This window comes from Hyla sarda, chromosome 4, assembly GCF_029499605.1.
Source record: "Hyla sarda isolate aHylSar1 chromosome 4, aHylSar1.hap1, whole genome shotgun sequence".
In the NCBI taxonomy this organism is placed as follows: domain Eukaryota; kingdom Metazoa; phylum Chordata; class Amphibia; order Anura; family Hylidae; genus Hyla; species Hyla sarda.
The window spans coordinates 24,635,490-24,657,821 of NC_079192.1; the positions used below are offsets into that span (position 1 = coordinate 24,635,490).

Consider the following 22,332-nt stretch of genomic DNA (forward strand, 5'->3'; position numbering starts at 1 on the left):
ATGTGAGAGGCTTAGATACACAGCTCAGCAGATAATATCACATGTGAGAGGCTTTGATACACAGCTCAGCAGATAGTATCACATGTGAGAGGCTTAGATACACAGATCAGCAGATAGTATCATATGTGAGAGGCTTAGATACACAGCTCAGCAGATAGCATCATATGTAAAAATGCTTAGATACCACAGCTCAGCAGATAGCATCACATGTGAGAGGATTAGATACACAGCTCAGCAGATAGCATCACATGTGAGAGGCTTAGATACACAGCTAAGCAGATAGTATCACATGTGAGAGGCTTAGATACACAGCTAAGAAGATAGTATCACATGTGAGAGGCTTAGATACACAACTCAGCAGATATTATCACATGTGAGAGGCTTAGATACACAGCTCAGCAGATAGTATCACATGTGAGAGGCTTAGATACACCGCTCAGCAGATAGTATCACATGTGAGAGGATTAGATACACAGCTCAGCAGATAGCATCACATGTGAGAGGATTAGATACACAGCTCAGCAGATAGCATCACATGTGAGAGGCTTAGATACACAGCTAAGCAGATAGTATCACATGTGAGAGGCTTAGATACACAGCTAAGAAGATAGTATCACATGTGAGAGGCTTAGATACACAACTCAGCAGATATCACATGTGAGAGGCTTAGATACACAGCTCAGCAGATAGTATCACATGTGAGAGGCTTAGATACACCGCTCAGCAGATAGTATCACATGTGAGAGGATTAGATACACAGCTCAGCAGATAGCATCACATGTGAGAGGCTTAGATACACAGCTAAGCAGATAGTATCACATGTGAGAGGCTTAGATACACAGCTAAGAAGATAGTATCACATGTGAGAGGCTTAGATACACAACTCAGCAGATATTATCACATGTGAGAGGCTTAGATACACAGCTCAGCATATAATATCACATGTGAGAGGCTTTGATACACAGCTCAGCAGATAGTATCACATGTGAGAGGCTTAGATACACAGATCAGCAGATAGTATCATATGTGAGAGGCTTAGATACACAGCTCAGCAGATAGCATCATATGTAAAAATGCTTAGATACCACAGCTCAGCAGATAGCATCACATGTGAGAGGATTAGATACACAGCTCAGCAGATAGCATCACATGTGAGAGGATTAGATACACAGCTCAGCAGATAGCATCACATGTGAGAGGATTAGATACACAGCTCAGCAGATAGCATCACATGTGAGAGGCTGAGATACACAGCTAAGCAGATAGTATCACATGTGAGAGGCTTAGATACACAGCTAAGCAGATAGTATCACATGTGAGAGGCTTAGATACACAGCTCAGCAGATAGCATCACATGTGAGAGGCTTAGATACACAGCTCAGCAGATAGTATCACATGTGAGAGGCTTTGATACACAGCTCAGCAGATAGTATCACATGTGAGAGGATTAGATACACAACTCAGCAGATATTATCACATGTGAGAGAATTAGATACACAGCTCAGCAGATAGCATCACATGTGAGAGGCTTAGATACACAGCTAAGCAGATAGTATCACATGTGAGAGGCTTAGATACACAGCTAAGAAGATAGTATCACATGTGAGAGGCTTAGATACACAACTCAGCAGATATTATCACATGTGAGAGGCTTAGATACACAGCTCAGCAGATAATATCACATGTGAGAGGCTTTGATACACAGCTCAGCAGATAGTATCACATGTGAGAGGCTTAGATACACAGATCAGCAGATAGTATCATATGTGAGAGACTTAGATACACAGCTCAGCAGATAGCATCATATGTAAAAATGCTTAGATACCACAGCTCAGCAGATAGCATCACATGTGAGAGGATTAGATACACAGCTCAGCAGATAGCATCACATGTGAGAGGATTAGATACACAGCTAAGCAGATAGCATCACATGTGAGAGGCTGAGATACACAGCTAAGCAGATAGTATCACATGTGAGAGGCTTAGATACACAGCTAAGCAGATAGTATCACATGTGAGAAGCTTAGATACACAGCTCAGCAGATAGCATCACATGTGAGAGGCTTAGATACACAGCTCAGCAGATAGTATCACATGTGAGAGGCTTTGATACACAGCTCAGCAGATAGTATCACATGTGAGAGGCTTAGATACACAGCTCAGCAGATAGTATCACATGTGAGAGGCTTAGATACACAGCTCAGCAGATAGTATCACATGTGAGAGGATTAGATACACAGCTCAGCAGATAGCATCACATGTGAGAGGCTTAGATACACAGCTCAGCAGATAGTATCACATGTGAGAGGATTAGATACACAGCTCAGCAGATAGCATCACATGTGAGAGGCTTAGATACACAGCTAAGCAGATAGTATCACATGTGAGAGGCTTAGATACACAACTAAGAAGATAGTATCACATGTGAGAGGCTTAGATACACAGCTCAGCAGATAATATCACATGTGAGAGGCTTTGATACACAGCTCAGCAGATAGTATCACATGTGAGAGGCTTAGATACACAGATCAGCAGATAGTATCATATGTGAGAGGCTTAGATACACAGCTCAGCAGATAGCATCATATGTAAAAATGCTTAGATACCACAGCTCAGCAGATAGCATCACATGTGAGAGGATTAGATACACAGCTCAGCAGATAGCATCACATGTGAGAGGATTAGATACACAGCTCAGCAGATAGCATCACATGTGAGAGGATTAGATACACAGCTCAGCAGATAGCATCACATGTGAGAGGCTTAGATACACAGCTAAGCAGATAGTATCACATGTGAGAGGCTTAGATACACAGCTAAGAAGATAGTATCACATGTGAGAGGCTTAGATACACAACTCAGCAGATATTATCACATGTGAGAGGCTTAGATACACAGCTCAGCAGATAGTATCACATGTGAGAGGCTTAGATACACCGCTCAGCAGATAGTATCACATGTGAGAGGATTAGATACACAGCTCAGCAGATAGCATCACATGTGAGAGGATTAGATACACAGCTCAGCAGATAGCATCACATGTGAGAGGCTTAGATACACAGCTAAGCAGATAGTATCACATGTGAGAGGCTTAGATACACAGCTAAGAAGATAGTATCACATGTGAGAGGCTTAGATACACAACTCAGCAGATATTATCACATGTGAGAGGCTTAGATACACAGCTCAGCAGATAGTATCACATGTGAGAGGCTTAGATACACCGCTCAGCAGATAGTATCACATGTGAGAGGATTAGATACACAGCTCAGCAGATAGCATCACATGTGAGAGGCTTAGATACACAGCTAAGCAGATAGTATCACATGTGAGAGGCTTAGATACACAGCTAAGAAGATAGTATCACATGTGAGAGGCTTAGATACACAACTCAGCAGATATTATCACATGTGAGAGGCTTAGATACACAGCTCAGCATATAATATCACATGTGAGAGGCTTTGATACACAGCTCAGCAGATAGTATCACATGTGAGAGGCTTAGATACACAGATCAGCAGATAGTATCATATGTGAGAGGCTTAGATACACAGCTCAGCAGATAGCATCATATGTAAAAATGCTTAGATACCACAGCTCAGCAGATAGCATCACATGTGAGAGGATTAGATACACAGCTCAGCAGATAGCATCACATGTGAGAGGATTAGATACACAGCTCAGCAGATAGCATCACATGTGAGAGGATTAGATACACAGCTCAGCAGATAGCATCACATGTGAGAGGCTGAGATACACAGCTAAGCAGATAGTATCACATGTGAGAGGCTTAGATACACAGCTAAGCAGATAGTATCACATGTGAGAGGCTTAGATACACAGCTCAGCAGATAGCATCACATGTGAGAGGCTTAGATACACAGCTCAGCAGATAGTATCACATGTGAGAGGCTTTGATACACAGCTCAGCAGATAGTATCACATGTGAGAGGATTAGATACACAACTCAGCAGATATTATCACATGTGAGAGGCTTAGATACACAGCTCAGCAGATAATATCACATGTGAGAGGCTTTGATACACAGCTCAGCAGATAGTATCACATGTGAGAGGCTTAGATACACAGCTCAGCAGATAGTATCATATGTGAGAGGCTTAGATACACAGCTCAGCAGATATTATCACATGTGAGAGGCTTTGATACACAGCTCAGCAGATAGTATCATATGTGAGAGGCTTAGATACACAGCTCAGCAGATAGTATCACATGTGAGAGGCTTAGATACACAGCTCAGCAGATAGTATCACATGTGAAAGGCTTAGATACACAGCTAAGCAGATAGTATCACATGTGAGAGGCTTAGATACACAGCTAAGCAGATAGTATCACATGTGAGAGGCTTAGATACACAGCTCAGCATATACTGTCCCATGTGAGAGGCTTAGATACACAGATCAGCAGATAGTATCACATGTGAGAGGCTTAGATACACAGCTCAGCAGATATTATCACATGTGAGAGGCTTAGATACACAGATCAGCAGATAGTATCACATGTGAGAGGCTTAGATACACAGATCAGCAGATAGTATCACATGTGAGAGGCTTAGATACACAGCTAAGCAGATAGTATCACATGTGAGAGGCTTAGATACACAGCTAAGAAGATAGTATCACATGTGAGAGGCTTAGATACACAACTCAGCAGATATTATCACATGTGAGAGGCTTAGATACACAGTTCAGCAGATAATATCACATGTGAGAGGCTTTGATACACAGCTCAGCAGATAGTATCACATGTGAGAGGCTTAGATACACAGATCAGCAGATAGTATCATATGTGAGAGGCTTAGATACACAGCTCAGCAGATAGCATCATATGTAAAAATGCTTAGATACCACAGCTCAGCAGATAGCATCACATGTGAGAGGATTAGATACACAGCTCAGCAGATAGCATCACATGTGAGAGGATTAGATACACAGCTCAGCAGATAGCATCACATGTGAGAGGATTAGATACACAGCTCAGCAGATAGCATCACATGTGAGAGGCTTAGATACACAGATCAGCAGATAGTATCACATGTGAGAGGCTTAGATACACAGATCAGCAGATAGTATCACATGTGAGAGGCTTAGATACACAGCTCAGCAGACAGTATCACAAATAACAAGCTTGGTTGCACTGCCTCAGTTGACAGTATCACATGAGAGGCTTAGATACATCAGCCCAGCAGTGCAGTAGAGATGTATGATAGTTGTCAGTAGATGATTGGGGGAGTAGTTGTGTATCAGTCCTTATCTCTTTCCTGCCCCGTCACTTGTATAGCGGAAGTTTATATCAGATGATGATGATCTTGTGGTTATTTATTGCTTCAGTCTCACAGTTATATCCAGTCCCACCAGTTCTCCGCGCTCTGTGTTTCTTCTGGGTCCAGTGAGTATTCAAGCTTCTAATAGTGATGTTATATTAATGTGATAGCCTGGGGGAGTTGGGTGTAGGGAGTGTAGCTGTGCAGTGACTAAAGGGTGTTTGCTTAACCCTTGCTATTCGTGATGCCAGGGTGAGGGCTCCTCTGTAATGCTTGTCCTACCTCCACCCTTCCCAAGAGCAATAGGGAGGTATAGAATAATTGAATGTCCACAACCGGAGAGTTTGCTGAAAATAGTTGGAACTTTTACTGAAGATTTTCTGCAAGCTTCATAACCGGCACAGTCTCTACAAATGCAAATTCTCATGGAGATTGACAAAGGTTGGGACCTTAAGCAATTTTGAGTCCTTAGACTGATAGGCGCTGTTCCACTGGCTTTAGGGGAATTAGTTGCGGTCCAGTAGTCATGCTAGCTTTAGCGGGGATTAGTTTAGAACTCACGGTTTTGGTTCAGCTGAGGCCGGTAGGTTTTCTAGCCTAGCACGTCTTTGAAAGTTGTGCAGATCCATCCTGCTAGTCCGGCATCCACGAGAGCAGCAACCCAAGAGAGTGATAATTGGCTACAACTCCCTTATATGGGCAGGGGCTGGACTAGTGCTGATTGGTCCATACGGATGTCAATCACCTTCACATAGAATTATGGGTAACATGTGACCCAAGGGCCCCCAAAGGTCCTCTAATATACCATAGAGGATTTAACATGGTCACATGACCGAAGGTCCTGCGACGCTAACAAGGTAAGTACTATATATTATATCAAATATACATTATTATTAATAAATATGTACAACAATATGTAAACACTACAGAATTAGAATAGAAGAGAGGCGACTAGGGGCTGTCCCTCCTGGGGGACCCTACCTGAGCGTAGTTACTCTGACTTTGGGGACCACCATGCAAGGTACGGTATGCAATACGGTACCGGGACACCACATTAATATCTCCAGGTGGTTCTGGGTCCAGTTACCAAAAGACACCGGACAAAAATGAATGGGTCAGGTTTTAGTTTTTAGATTATTTGTCAGGGTTTTTGCCTCATACATAACATAGGATGATCTCTCAGAGCAAATGTTCCATAGAGGCCGACTATATGGGACCCTTGTAGAGAGCGGGGCCAGTCCTAGTTGGACCCATCTCCACTGGTATCCCCGCCAGTCCCCATGGCTACCAAGAGGTGTGAAATTGCCCCAAGGGTCCTGCATGAAGAAGCCAAGATTGAACTTTACTATAAATCCTACTGATTTATAGGATGGGAACTTTCTATATAGGTATATAATATAGTCCACTGTACAGTCCTTCAGGTGCCATCAGTTGCTTCCACAGTCCTATATCAGGTGGTGGGGCACGACATTGGGTGGACCGCCCCATCTGTCCTCACCCTGGAGAATTTATGACATCTATGAACCCAGGCCCTTATAGCACAGATATGTCCTAAAGGGGTACTCCAGTAGAAAAAAAATGTTTTTAAATCAACTGGTGCCAAAAAGTTTAACAGATTTGTAAATTACTTCTATTTAAGAATCTTAATCCTTCCAGTACTTATCGCCTGCTGTATGCTCCACAGGAAGTTGAGTTGTTCTTTTCTGTCTGACCACAGTGCTCTCTGCTGACATCTCTGTCCGTGTCAGGAACTGTCCCGAGCAGGACCAAATCCACATAGCAAACCTCTCCTGCTCTGGACAGTTCCTGACACGGACAGAGGTGTCAGCGGAGAGCAATCAGGTCAGGCAGAAAAGAACTATACAACTTCCTGTGAAGCATACAGCAGCTGATAAGTACTAGAATGATAAAGATTTTTAAATAAAAGTAATTAACAAATCTGTTTAACTTTTTGGCAATGAAATTTTTTTTCCCCAACGGAGGAAAAATATGGCCGCCACTTGATCCAACCAAGATATTTTAGAAGGTCTATTACCCCTTAAACATGCAAGTCTGGTTTGGTTTTGTCCATATGTACAAGAGTAGATGGAGTATAAACACCTCTGGGGCCACTAATGCCAAAAATGACCACAAAAACACAAAAACATTGGGCTAAGTTTATAACTCTATGACATGGCTATTGAAATGGTGTAAGCCAAACACCGCCAAAAACACACCAGTGGTGTCAGCATCACGGTATGGAAAATACAAGGAAAACCTCTCTGTAGACTGCAGGAGAAGATTACAGAACTATTGGCAACCAGATCGATTTAAAGGGGTACTCCGCCCCTAGACATCTTATCCCTTATCCGAAGGATAGGGGATAAGATGTCTGATCGCGGGGGTCCTGTCGCTGGGGACCCCTGCAATCTCGGCTGCAGCACCCCAGACATACGGTGCATGGAGCGAACTTCGCTCCGTGCCAGATGACTGGCGATGCAGGGCGGAGGCTCGTGACGTCACGACCACGCCCCCTCAATGCAAGTCTATGGGAGGGGGCGTGACTCCGTCACGCCCCCTCCCATAGACTTGCATTGAGGGGGTGTGGCCGTGACGTCACGAGCCTCCGGCGCTGCACCCAACGCTCTAAACAAACGCCGGGTGCAGCAGGGAGATCATGGGGGTCCCCAGCGGTGGATAGGGGATAAGATGTCTAGGGGCGGAGAACCACTTTAAATACAGTGGTCCCTCAACATACAATGGTAATCCGTTCCATATGGACCATCGTTTGTTGAAACCATCGTACGTTGAGGGATCTGTGCAATGTAAAGTATAGGAAGTTATACTCACCTGTCCCCGCCGCTTCCGGACCATCCCCGCTTGTCACTGCCCTGGATGTCGCCCTCCATCGCCGTCGCCGCGTTCCTGTGGTTTCCCCGCCGCTCTGGACGTCTCTGCTGCCCGGGATCCTCGCTCTCCGTCGCCGCCATCACGTCACTACGCACGCCGCTCCTATTGGATGACGGGACGGATTGCTCGGCGACGTGATGACGACAATGGAGAGCGCCGGCGATGCAGGGGATCGTGAAGAAGACGCTCCAGAGCCCCGAGGACAGGTAAGTGATCATCAGCGGACCACACGAGGCACCGTAAACGGCTATCCGGTGGTAGCTGAAGCAGTCTGCGCTGCCAGAAAGCCGTTTATGCGATGGCCCTGACATACAAAAGCATCGTATGTTGATGTTGAAATTATCATATGTCGGGGCCATCGTAGGTCGGGGGGGGGGGGGGGGGGTCACTGTACATGAAAAGTTCAAGAAAGAAGGGGGGGGGTGTAAATACTTTGTATAGAACCCTTGCAAAGACCAATATGACACAATACTGACACATCCATGACGTTAGCTCTTTGTGCCCCCCCCCCCCCCCCCTACACAGGTTCTCTGAGTGTATAGCAGCAGGTCCCATAAGAGGTTCTTTAGCCGGTGACATGGACGGTGCTGACAACCCCCGGACCCCTCTGCTGAGCATCGTTCAGAAGTCATTCTTGCCAAAGACCGTTTCAAGTAAGTTGGTAGAACCGTTCACATCGAGAACCATTGGGCCACATAGGGAAAGGATAGCAGTGGTAACCTCACGATATAAGGCAGGACAAACACGTAAGACAGATGTTTGGCCAACAGCCTTCTCTCACATTCCTCCACCCCATATAATGGAGAGATGGGATGGGTGGGCTGCTGCCCTACTCCTCTGGTGGGGGCCTATCTCCACAAGAACGAAAGGATAGGCATTTAAAATCCCACACACTGTTAGAAGAAGGTCAGGAGGCCCCCATAAACATTAGAAGGTCGGTGGGTTTGGATGACCCTTACCTAACGTAAATGTATCACGGGGAGTAGTCATTAAAGGGGTTCTCCGCCCCTAGACATCTTATCCCCTATCCAAAGGAAAGGGAATAAGATGTCAGATCGCGGGGGTCCCATTGTGGGGGACCCCTGCGATCTCGGCTGCGACACCCCAGACATCCGGTGCACGGAGCAAACTTCGCTCCGGATGACTGACAATGTGGGCCTGAATCTTGTGACATCACAGCCACGCCCCGCTCATGACGCCACGGCCATGCCCCCTCAATGCAAGTCTATGGGAGGGGGCGTGACGGCCGTCACGCCCCCTCCCATAGACTTGCATTGAGGGGGCATGGCTGTGGCGTCACGAGCGTGGCGTGGCCATGACATCACGAGCGGTGCATGGCCATGACACCACGAGCCTCCGATGCTCTAAACGAACGCTGGGTGCAGCAGGGAGACCACTGGGGTCCCCAGCGTTGGGACCCCCACGATCAAACATCTTATCCCCTATCCTTTGGATAGGGAATAAGATGTCTAGGGGCGGAGTACCCCTTTAAGGAGTACCAGTCGGGGATGGAGATACATATGGAAGTGTGTGTATTATCAAAGTCAAGGTTAATCAAAGATTATGGTATAGACAGAACAGGCACTAGAGAGGTACCCAGATAACAAATAATAGAAAAAAAGCCATACTTACCTAGCCATGGTCCTTTGCTGGCCCACCTCAGCTCCTGTTCTGCTCCGTATGGTTCCCTCCCCCCCTCCTTTTTCTCTCTTCTTCCTGATTTCGAGACAAGCACTAAATGAAGTACCTGCTGTCTCAGCCAATCACTGGCTGCAGTGATGTCCCGTCTTGGGCAGTGATTGGCTGAGCCGGCAGGTCCTGCACCAAAGGCCCATCTCAACAGCAGGAAAAAGACAGAAGATCAGGGACCAGAAGCTGCGGGGGACCAGAGAGGGAGTGGGGCATATTACATTTTGTAAAACTCCTTTGATTACCTCAGTGATTTAAGGAGTCCTCAGAGACCGTAGCCATAGTCCTCAGAGACCGTAGGCCCCAGAAGCTTATGCGTGACCCCTGTTTCTTCTTCCTGCAGTCACTCTGAAGTGCATCCTGGTGGGAATAAACATTACCAGCATTACTATTGGTGAGTCCTTTATGTTATCATCTCCCTTCTGTCCTTGTTCCCCAAAAAAGTCAGTCTTGACTCAATTTTGAGATAATGTATTGTTTCGTCTCTACTTTAAAAGCCATCAACAGATAACTCATTTGTATCATACTTACCTATTTAGTATAATTGGTACACAGCAGTATACTATTGTAAATGGGCCGTGAGACCATCGTAGGTTGGGTTCACACTCGGTCAAGGCCTTCAAGGGTTTACGTCCGTGTATGGGATGTACAGAGGGACTCATTCCAGCTTTACCTGGTACTTACTGAAATCAGTAGGTTGACCATGTAATGTAGGACAGAACAGGTTGTCCATTGAGGAAGATGTTTTTTGTAGCTGCTCTACAATTTGGCTTACGATGAAGATCCCAAGCTGAGATGTCCTATTACACGGCATGTATACATGCCACAGTTAAAGGGGTACTCCAATGCTCAGCATTTGGAACAAACTGTTCAGAATGCAGTAGCCGGCATCGGGAGCTCGTGACCTCATAGCCCCGCCCTCATCACGTCACTCTCCTCCCCCTCAATGCAAGTCTATGGGAGGGGGCGTGACGGCCGTCACGCCCCCTCCCATAGACTTGCATTGAGGGGGCAGGGTGTGACATCATGAGGGGGCGTGGCTATGACGTCACAATCTCCCGATGCCGGCTACTGCATTCTGAACAGTTTGTTCCAACGCTGAGCAGCAGAGTACCCCTTTAAAACATAGAACCATAATAACCATTTAATGCCCATCATGGACTCCCATGGATGTTGACCCTGGTCCTCCTGGTTTGCAAGCACCTTCTGTTATCTCCATTCTACCCTATGCCCCTATTTCCTTCGTCTTTCCATCTTAATTTGTCTAGATTAGGAGACATAACTATAGGAAGGGTGGGCATAGGTTGTCATGGCCGCAACTTGGCCATATGGTGCCCACAGGGCCGGTCCTGCCTATAGGCAAAATAGGCAGCCGCCTGGAGCGCCCTCTTGATGGGGGCATGGCTCTGCCCGAGGCAAGAAAGTTAATATCCAGCCTGAATCCAAAGCACTTGCCGATCATCCGAAGCACCAGACCAGCCAGTATACCGGTCGCACCCCCCTCTCCCCGGTACCATAATAATCTGCATTCTTCAGCCTGCTGGAGGAGCGTAGTGCCACCTCCGAGGCCAGACAGACAGGTCAGGTCTATCCAGCATCCTGATATTGTGAGCACCTCCATACATTCGCCCTATGAGGAGGAGGTTTGTTACAGTGTGTCACCCCAGTAGTAAGGTGGGGCGTGTCAAGGGGCGGCAAAATTAGCTTTCGCCTACGGTGGCAAAAATCCTTGCACAAGCTCTGGGTGCCCATACACTTCAAAGTTGGACAAACCTACTGCCACAGTCTAAGGTGTATGGAGGCTTCATTATCGGCCGGTGGATAGAAGGAATGGGTGTTCTAGATTTTTACCGCCCAACCCTTTTGTTCTAGGAGGGATATGCTGGCACCAGAACTGTCTCTGGCTGCAGCTTACCCCTTCCCGAACTGTAAGGCTATGTTCACACCACAGAATGTCTGAACGAAAAATCCCTTTCTGCAGACCGCGGGCGAACGGGAATGCACCATCTCGTAGACGGCTATGCATTCAGTGAGGAGTCCGCAGAAAGAATGGACAGGTTCATTCTTTCTGGGGACACGGAAATTGGAATTTCCGTGACAGAAATCTCTGGCACAGAAATTCCGTTGTGTGCACAGCAAAGCAGAATCCCATTGAATACAATGGGACGCTGCTGCTGCGGAATCTCTGTGCGGAACTCCAATGGGGTATTCTCCATGGAAATTGCGACTTAAGGGAAGGACGGGCCATATTGAAAATAAAAACACCCAAAACCCCCCTCAGTCCCATATGAGGAAAACAGTGCTAGAAATAATGACTGATAGATTTCGCACTATGGCGCGGGAGTCTCCAGTCAAAAACTGAATCTTTTTACTTAAATTTTATACTTGGGTACAACAGAGCCAATATCATCCCATGTGGGCAAAGAGGGTACACGTACCACCATTCACCCAACATTGTATTTTATTAAAATGCTAAAGATTTTTACCACCCTACCCGTTTGTTCAGGGAGGAATATCCTGGCACCAAAACTGTTAGGCTGCGGTTTACCCCTCCCCGAACGCTAAAGGAAGGTTGGACCATATTGAAAATGAAAACACCCAAAATCCCCCCGTGTCCCATATGAGATAAACAGTACTAGAAATACTGATTGACACTTAGGGGCTCTGATAGATTTAGCAAAAAAAACTGTGACCTGTAGCCGAATGTGACCTGAGCTCCTGAGCTCAGAGCTCTCAGATCTTCTCAGTGCTGATCACTGTTAGGGGTTAAGATTAGGGGTTTGGGTTAGAATTAGGGGTAAGGGATATGATTAGATATTAGGATTAGGGTTAGGATTATGGGTAAGGGATAATATTAGGGATTAGGGGTAAGGTGAAGGGGTTAGGATTAGGTTTAGGATTAGGGGTTAGGATTAGGGTTAGGATTAGGGGTTAGGATTAGGGGTTAGGATTGGGGTTAGGATTAGGGGTTAGGAAAAAGGGTTAGGATTGGGATTAGGATTAGGGGTTAGGATTAGGGGTTAGGATTAGGGGTTAGGATTGGGGGTTAGGATTAGGGGTTAGGATTAGGGGCTAGGATTGGGGTTAGGATTAGGGGTTAGGATTAGGGGTAGGGGTTAGGATTAGGGGTTAGGATTGGGGTTAGGATTAGGGTTAGGATTAGGATTAGGGTTAGGATTGGAAGTAGGGGTTAGGATTAGATGTTAGGATTAGGGGTGAGGATTAGAGGTTAGGATTAGAGGTTAGGATTAGGGGTTAGGATTAGAGGTTAGGATGTGAGAGGGAGCTGTCTGTAAAGCAGAAAAGTGTGTCCCTGTACAGAGGGTCACATTCTGCTTCAGGGACACAGTTTTCTTCATTACACCCGGAGTTTTCTAACCAAAAACAGAATCTATGAAGATTTTACATTAATCTTAGATTTTGTATTTGCCAACAACACAGCCGATGTCACCTCATGTGGGCAGAGAGGGTACACAGACTACCATTTACCCAACGAGACACTGATGTACCTTATTGGAATGCTAAATACATGCCAAGACAGCGACACACTTAAAGCAGTGATCTTAAAACTGTTGCAAAACTACAACTCCCAGCATGCCCGGGCAGCCAACGGCTGTCCGGGCATGCTGGGAGTTGTAGTTTGCAACAGCTATGGATCCAGTATAGAGACAGGGAAGACAGAACCTTTGTCTCTCCTGCACTTTACAACTGTAAAAATTTTGAAAAATACCTAAAAAATTGTGAATTCGACCAGGAAAGTGATGATCTCTACTATAGGAACCAGATGCACTTTAGCTTTATCCATTCACATTGTTGTGTTATTTATTTATTTATTTTTTAATTATATTCTCAGGAGTGTTCTATATAAATGGCTGCCCCGGGCAGTACCTCATCCCGTACTATCTCATCATAACGGGGTTGGCATGTCTCCTGTACCTCTCCATGACCTGCCTGCCATGTATAGATGAAGATCAGGTCACCTGGGTCAATTTTGCCAGTCTTTGTGCTCAGGGTGTAATTCTCCTGTTCCTCTTCGCTTTCTTCATAGCAGGTAAATATGGAAGCCCTGGAGGGATATCCTGTACAAGTGCACCTCTTTACAGCAGGTAGTGCAGGAGTTCCTGGAAGGATAGAAGGAGGAGATACAGCAGGCAGTGAAAGCGGTGTATAGGAGGATAGAAGGAGGAGATACAGCAGGTAGTGCAGGAGCTCCTGGAAGGATAGAATGAGGAGATACAGCAGGCAGTGAAAGCGGTGTATAGGAGGATAGTAGAGGGAGTTACAGCAGGCAGTGAAAGCGGTGTATAGGAGGATAGTAGAGGGAGTTACAGCAGGCAGTACAGGCAGTGTATAGGAGGATAGTAGAGGGAGTTACAGCAGGCAGTGCTGGCAGTGTATAGGAGGATAGTAGAGGGAGTTACAGCAGGTAGTACAGGCAGTGTATAGGAGGATAGTAGAGGGAATTACAGCAGGTAGTGCTGGCAGTGTATAGGAGGATAGTAGAGGGAGTTACAGCAGGTAGTGCTGGCAGTGTATGGGAGGATAGTAGAGGGAGTTACAGCAGGTAGTGAAGACAGTGTATAGGAGGATAGCAGAGGGAGTTACAGCAGGTAGTGCTGGAAGTGTATAGGAGGATAGTAGAGGGAGTTACAGCAGCTAGTGCTGGCAGTGTATGGGAGGATAGTAGAGGGAGTTACAGCAGGCAGTACAGGCAGTGTATAGGAGGATAGTAGAGGGAGTTACAGCAGGTAGTGCTGGCAGTGTATAGGAGGATAGTAGAGGGAGTTACAGCAGCTAGTGCTGGCAATGTATGGGAGGATAGTAGAGGGAGTTACAGCAGGTAGTGAAGGCAGTGTATAGGAGGATAGTATAGGGAGTTACAGCAGGTAGTGCTGGCAGTGTATAGGAGGATAGTAGAGGGAGTTACAGCAGCTAGTGCTGGCAGTGTATGGGAGGATAGTAGAGGGAGTTACAGCAGGTAGTGCTGGCAGTGTATAGGAGTAGAGGAGTTACAGCAGGTAGTGCTGGCAGTGTATAGGAGGATAGTAGAGGGAGTTACAGCAGGTAGTGCTGGCAGTGTATGGGAGGATAGTAGAGGGAGTTACAGCAGGCAGTACAGGCAGTGTGTAGGAGGATAGTAGAGGGAGTTACAGCAGATAGTGAAGGAAGTGCATAGGAGGATAGTATAGGGAGTTACAGCAGCTAGTGAAGACAGTATATAGGAGGATAGTAGAGGGAGTTCAGCAGGTAGTGCTGGAAGTGTATAGGAGGATACTAGAGGGAGTTCAGCAGGTAGTGCTGGCAGTGTAGATGAAGATCAGGTCACCTGGGGTCAATTTTGCCAGTCTTTGTGCTCAGGGTGTAATTCTCCTATTCCTCTTCGCTTTCTTCATAGCAGGTAAATATGGAAGCCCTGGAGGGATATCCTGTACAAGTGCACCTCTTTACAGCAGGTAGTGCAGGAGTTCCTGGAAGGATAGAAGGAGGAGATACAGCAGGCAGTGAAAGCGGGTGTATAGGAGGATAGTAGAGGGAGTTACAGCAGGTAGTGCTGGCAGTGTATAGGAGGATAGTAGAGGGAGTTACAGCAGGTAGTGAAAGCAGTGGTATAGGAGGATAGTAGAGGGAGTTACAGCAGGTAGTGCTGGCAGTGTATAAGAGGATAGTAGAGGGAGTTACAGCAGGTAGTGCTGGCAGTGTATGGGAGGATAGCAGAGGGAGTTACAGCAGGTAGTGCTGGCAGTGTATAGGAGGATAGTAGAGGGAGTTACAGCAGGTAGTGAAAGCAGTGTATAGGAGGATAGTAGAGGGAGTTACAGCAGGTAGTGAAAGCGGTGTATAGGAGGATAGTAGAGGGAGTTACAGCAGGTAGTGCTGGCAGTGTATAGGAGGATAGTAGAGGGAGTTACAGCAGGTAGTGAAGGCAGTGTATAGGAGGATAGTAGAGGGAGTTACAGCAGGTAGTGCTGGCAGTGTATAGGAGGATAGTAGAGGGAGTTACAGCAGCTAGTGCTGGCAGTGTATAGGAGGATAGTAGAGGAGTTACAGCAGGTAGTGCTGGCAGTGTATAGGAGGATAGTAGAGGGAGTTACAGCAGGTAGTGCTGGCAGTGTATAGGAGGATAGTAGAGGGAGTTACAGCAGCTAGTGCTGGCAGTGTATGGGAGGATAGTAGAGGGAGTTACAGCAGGTAGTGCTGGCAGTGTATAGGAGGATAGTAGAGGGAGTTACAGGCAGGTAAGTGCTGGCAGTGTATAGGAGGATAGTAGAGGGAGTTACAGCAGGTAGTGCTGGCAGTGTATGGGAGGATAGTAGAGGGAGTTACAGCAGGCAGTACAGGCAGTGTGTAGGAGGATAGTAGAGGGAGTTACAGCAGATAGTGAAGGAAGTGCATAGGAGGATAGTATAGGGAGTTACAGCAGCTAGTGAAGACAGTATATAGGAGGATAGTAGAGGGAGTTCAGCAGGTAGTGCTGGAAGTGTATAGGAGGATACTAGAGGGAGTTCAGCAGGTAGTGCTGGCAGTGTAGATGAAGATCAGGTCACCTGGGGTCAATTTTGCCAGTCTTTGTGCTCAGGGTGTAATTCTCCTATTCCTCTTCGCTTTCTTCATAGCAGGTAAATATGGAAGCCCTGGAGGGATATCCTGTACAAGTGCACCTCTTTACAGCAGGTAGTGCAGGAGTTCCTGGAAGGATAGAAGGAGGAGATACAGCAGGCAGTGAAAGCAGTGTATAGGAGGATAGTAGAGGGAGTTACAGCAGGTAGTGCTGGCAGTGTATAGGAGGATAGTAGAGGGAGTTACAGCAGGTAGTGAAAGCAGTGTATAGGAGGATAGTAAGAGGGAGTTACAGCAGGTAGTGCTGGCAGTGTATAAGAGGATAGTAGAGGGAGTTACAGCAGGTAGTGCTGGCAGTGTATGGGAGGATAGCAGAGGGAGTTACAGCAGGTAGTGCTGGCAGTGTATAGGAGGATAGTAGAGGGAGTTACAGCAGGTAGTGAAAGCAGTGTATAGGAGGATAGTAGAGGGAGTTACAGCAGGTAGTGAAAGCGGTGTATAGGAGGATAGTAGAGGGAGTTACAGCAGGTAGTGCTGGCAGTGTATAGGAGGATAGTAGAGGGAGTTACAGCAGGTAGTGAAGGCAGTGTATAGGAGGATAGTAGAGGGAGTTACAGCAGGTAGTGCTGGCAGTGTATAGGAGGATAGTAGAGGGAGTTACAGCAGCTAGTGCTGGCAGTGTATAGGAGGATAGTAGAGGGAGTTACAGCAGGTAGTGCTGGCAGTGTATAGGAGGATAGTAGAGGGAGTTACAGCAGGTAGTGCTGGCAGTGTATAGGAGGATAGTAGAGGGAGTTACAGCAGCTAGTGCTGGCAGTGTATGGGAGGATAGTAGAGGGAGTTACAGCAGGTAGTGCTGGCAGTGTATAGGAGGATAGTAGAGGGAGTTACAGCAGGTAGTGCTGGCAGTGTATAGGAGGATAGTAGAGGGAGTTACAGCAGGTAGTGCTGGCAGTGTATGGGAGGATAGTAGAGGGAGTTACAGCAGGCAGTACAGGCAGTGTGTAGGAGGATAGTAGAGGGAGTTACAGCAGATAGTGAAGGAAGTGCATAGGAGGATAGTATAGGGAGTTACAGCAGCTAGTGAAGACAGTATATAGGAGGATAGTAGAGGGAGTTCAGCAGGTAGTGCTGGAAGTGTATAGGAGGATACTAGAGGGAGTTCAGCAGGTAGTGCTGGCAGTGTATAGGGGGGACAGTAGAGGGAGTTACAGCAGGAAGTGCAGACAGTGTATAGGAGGATAGTAGAGGGAGTTACAGCAGGCAGTACAGGCAGTGTATCAGAGGATAGTAGAGGGCGTTCAGCAGGTAGTACAGGCAGTGTATAGGAGGATAGTAGAGGGAGTTCAGCAGGTAGTACAGGCAGTGCATAGGAGGAGAGTAAAGGGAGTAACAGCAGATAGTGAAGACAGTGTATAGGAGGATAGTAGAGGAAGTTACAGCAGGCAGTGCTGGCAGTGTATAGGAAGATAGTAGAGGGAGTTAGAGCAGGTAGTGCTGGCAGTGTATAGGAGGATAGTAGAGGGAGTTACAGCAGGCAGCACAGGCAGTGTATAGGAGGATAGTAGAGGGAGTTACAGCAGGAAGTAAAGGCAGTGTGTAGGAGGATAGTAGAGGGAGTTCAGCAGGTAGTACAGGCAGTGTATAGGAGGATAGTAGCGGGAGTTACAACAGGTAGTGCAGGCAGTGTATAGGAGGAGAGTAGAGGGAGTTACAGCAGATAGTGAAGACAGTGTATAGGAGGATAGTAGAGGAAGTTATAGCAGGCAGTGCTGGCAGTGTATAGGGAGATAGTAGAGGGAGTTCAGCAGGTAGTGCTGGAAGTGTATAGGAGGATACTAGAGGGAGTTCAGCAGGTAGTGCTGGTAGTGTATAGGAGGATACTAGAGGGAGTTACAGCAGGTAGTGAAGACAGTGTATAGGAGGATAGTAGAGGGAGTTACAGCAGGCAGTACAGGCAGTGTATCAGAGGATAGTAGAGGGAGTTCAGCAGGTAGTACAGGCAGTGTGTAGGAGGATAGTAGAGGGAGTTACAGCAGTCAGTACAGGAAGTGTATCAGAGGATAGTAGAGGGAGTTCAGCAGGTAGTACAGGCAGTGTATAGGAGGATAGTAGAGGGAGTTACAACAGGTAGTGCAGGCAGTGTATAGGAGGAGAGTAGAGGGAGTTACAGCAGATAGTGAAGACAGTGTATAGGAGGATAGTAGAGGAAGTTACAGCAGGCAGTGCTGGCAGTGTATAGGGAGATAGTTGAGGGAATTAGAGCAGGTAGTGCTGGCAGTGTGTAGGAGGATGGTAGAGGGAGTTACAGCAGATAGTGAAGGCAGTGTATAGGAGGACAGTAGAGGAAGTTACAGCAGGCAGTTCTGGCAGTGTATAGGAAGATAGTAGAGGGAGTTAGATCAGGTAGTGCTGGCAGTGTATAGGAGGATAGTTACAGCAGGCAGTACAGGCAGTGTATAGGAGGATAGTAGAGGGAGTTACAGCAGGCAGTACAGGCAGTGTAAAGGAGGATAGTAGAGGGAGTTACAGCAGGCAGTACAGGCAGTGTGTAGGAGGATAGTAGAGGGAGTTACAGCAGATAGTGAAGGAAGTGCAAAGGAGGATAGTATAGGGAGTTACAGCAGATAGTGAAGACAGTATATAGGAGGATAGTAGAGGGAGTTCAGCAGGTAGTGCTGGAAGTGTATAGGAGGATACTAGAGGGAGTTCAGCAGGTAGTGCAGGCAGTGTATAGGAGGAGAGTAGAGGGAGTTACAGCAGATAGTGAAGACAGTGTATAGGAGGATAGTAGAGGGAATTCAGCAGGTAGTGCTGGCAGCGTATAGGAGGATAGTAGAGGGAGTTCAGCAGGTAGTGCTGGCAGTGTATAGGGGGGCAGTAGAGGGAGTTACAGCAGGTAGTACAGACAGTTTATAGGAGGATAGTAGAGGGAGTTACAGCAGGTAGTGTAGGCAGTGTATAGGAGGATACTAAAGGGAGTTACAGCAGGCAGTGAAGGCAGTGTATAGGAGGATAGTAGAGGGAGTTACAGCAGGTAGTACAGGCAGTGTATAGGAGGATAGTAGAGGGAGTTACAGCAGGTACTACAGGCAGTGTATAGGAGGATAGTAGAGGGAGTTACAGTAGGCAGTGCTGGCAGTGTATAGGAGGATAGTAGAGGTAGTTATAGCAGGTAGTGCAGGCAGTGTATAGGAGGAGAGTAGAGGGAGTTACAGCAGATAGTGAAGACAGTGTATAGGAGGATAGTAGAGGGAATTCAGCAGGTAGTGCTGGCAGCGTATAGGAGGATAGTAGAGGGAGTTCAGCAGGTAGTGCTGGCAGTGTATAGGGGGGCAGTAGAGGGAGTTACAGCAGGTAGTACAGACAGTTTATAGGAGGATAGTAGAGGGAGTTACAGCAGGTAGTGTAGGCAGTGTATAGGAGGATACTAAAGGGAGTTACAGCAGGCAGTGAAGGCAGTGTATAGGAGGATAGTAGAGGGAGTTACAGCAGGTAGTACAGGCAGTGTATAGGAGGATAGTAGAGGGAGTTACAGCAGGTACTACAGGCAGTGTATAGGAGGATAGTAGAGGGAGTTACAGTAGGCAGTGCTGGCAGTGTATAGGAGGATAGTAGAGGTAGTTATAGCAGGCAGTGCTGGCAGTGTATAGGAGGATAGTAGAGGGAGTTACAGCATGTAGTGCATGCAGTGTGTAGGAGGATAGTAGAGGGAGTTACAGCAGGCAGTACAGGCAGTGTATAGGAGGATAGTAGAGGGAGTTACAGCAGCTACGGAAGGCAGTGTATAGGAGGATAGTAGAGGGAGTTACAGCAGGTAACGAAGGCAGTGTATAGGAGGATAGTAGAGGGAGTTACATCAGGTAGTGCTGGCAGTGTATAGGAGGATAGTAGAGGTAGTTATAGCAGGCAGTGCTGGGAGTGTATAGGAGGATAGTAGAGGGAGTTACAGCAGGTAGTGCATGCAGTGTGTAGGAGGATAGTAGAGGGAGTTACAGCAGGCAGTACAGGCAGTGTATAGGAGGATAGTAGAGGGAGTTACAGCAGACAGCAGGCAGTGCTGGCAGTGTATAGGAGGATAGTAGAGGGAGCTACAGCAGCTAGGGAAGGCAGTGTATAGGAGGACAGTAGAGGGAGTTACAGCAGGTAGTACAGGCAGTGTATAGGAGGATAGTAGAGGGAGTTACAGCAGGTAGTGAAGGCAGTGTGTAGGAGGATAGTAGAGGGAGTTACAGCAGGTAGTGAAGGCAGTGTATAGGAGGATAGTCAGTGGATGTACAGGCAATGCTCAATCACAGTAGAGGAGGTCACTACCACAAAATTCACTCTTACCTTTCTCTCCTCTGCAGGTAATGTATGGATCTATTCTCTAACCCATGAACCCTGGGATGAACCGTCAAGCTTGAAGCGCTGTAACCGGGTTCTGTACCTGTACGCTTTCTGGACAATCACCCTGGTCCACCTCTGCTTTCTGATCCTTCTGTGCACCTACCTCTGTATGCTGCTAGGTTTCCTCATTCTGAAAAGGTCTATTTTTGGGAGTGGCAGTAACTAAACCCTCTTGACACATATTGTACAGGGACTGTTTTTGTCTTTTTGTGATCAACTATGTTCTCCAGAGAGAGAAAACTTGGCTGTTCAGGGACAATGAGTCTTGTAGCAGCCGATCCGAATCTATTCTTCATGTGATCAGATATTGTATCGGTTGTTATACCATGTGGTTTCCTTATCACAAGACCAGCGTACTTACTATTTACAGGTCCTTTCTCTCTGTACCGCCGTCCGGACTGGTGTGCTCTTCTCTTCTGACTCTGTTGTAATATGCTGCATCTAAGAATAAAACCAAGTACCCCCCACACACTCTATTGGCCATATAAGTAATGAACAGAGATGGGGGGTGTGGGACAAACCCTAGACCAGACCCCAAAATAAGTTGAGCTAACGACTACAGCTGTAAATAAATTCACTCCTCATTCTAGACTCTAATAAATTCAGACCTCAGACCAGACCCCCATAACATATCAAACCTCAGACCGGACCCCTCACTTAATATAGACCCCCAGACCAGACTCCAAAATGAATTCAGACCTCAGACAAGACTTCCTAAAAAAAATTTAGGCCCCAGATCAGATCCCTCAACTAGAACAGTCCCACTAAAATAAAAAAAAAATCAAACCTCACATCAGACTTTCTAAGTAAATTTAGACCTCAGACCAGACCGCGCAGTTAATACAGACGCCAGACCAGTCCCCAAAAATGTATTCAGACCTCAGACAAAACTACCTAAAAAAAAAAATTTTGACCCCAGATCAGACCCCTCAAATAATACGGTACCCACTAAAAAAAAAAAGCAACTCACACCAGATTTCCTAAATAATTTACACCTCAGACCAAAATTAATTCAGACCTCAGACCAGACTTCTAAATAAATTCAGAGCCCAGATTAGACCTCTCAACTAATACAGATCTCAGACCACACCCCCTAAATATATCAGACCTTCAACTGGACTTCCTAAATAAATTTAGACCTCAGACCAGACTTATATAGATCCCAAGATTATTTCAGACATCAGACCAGATCCTTAAATAAATTCAGACCCCAGATCAGAACCTCAAATGAATAATGTGTATATAGGAGTCTGGAGTTGATTTATTTAGGTCTGGTCAGAGGTCTGGACTCCAGACTCCTAAATACATACAATCCAAAGACCAGACCCCTCAATAATTCAGACTTCAGACCAGATCCCCTAAATATATCAGACATAAGACCGGACTTATTAATGATATTTATGTAATGGTCTTACCGTAAACGACTGGGAAGTGGATCCGCTTTCCTGTGTGGACAATGGCTGAACCACACCAGTGAGCAGAGTCTAAGGTGCCGCTGGTTTTCACCAGAGCTTGCCACAAAGCGG

The 22,332-nt window shown here is 46.6% G+C and overlaps 1 protein-coding gene across 1 annotated transcript; it reads left to right on the forward strand.

Annotated features, from left to right (window-relative positions):
- The first annotated feature begins 5,348 nt into the window (after nucleotides 1–5,348).
- Nucleotides 5,349–21,277, forward strand: LOC130367633 (transmembrane protein 272-like). Its single transcript, XM_056570198.1, has 5 exons — nucleotides 5,349–5,406; nucleotides 8,696–8,823; nucleotides 10,203–10,253; nucleotides 13,713–13,910; nucleotides 20,767–21,277. Exons 2-5 carry the CDS (start codon nucleotides 8,748–8,750, stop codon nucleotides 20,970–20,972), a joined length of 531 nt encoding a protein of 176 aa, XP_056426173.1. The 5' UTR covers nucleotides 5,349–5,406; nucleotides 8,696–8,747; the 3' UTR covers nucleotides 20,973–21,277.
- Nucleotides 21,278–22,332: the final 1,055 nt, after the last annotated feature.

Excerpts from the sequence above, each read along its gene's own strand:
- LOC130367633 (XM_056570198.1), top strand. The coding sequence starts at position 8,748 with ATGGACGGTGCTGACAACCCCCGGACCCCTCTGCTGAGCATCGTTCAG. Across the intron at positions 8,824-10,202 it reads CTTGCCAAAGACCGTTTCAA|TCACTCTGAAGTGCATCCTG; the intron begins GTAAGTTGGTAG and ends TTCTTCCTGCAG. Across the intron at positions 13,911-20,766 it reads CTTCGCTTTCTTCATAGCAG|GTAATGTATGGATCTATTCT; the intron begins GTAAATATGGAA and ends TCTCCTCTGCAG.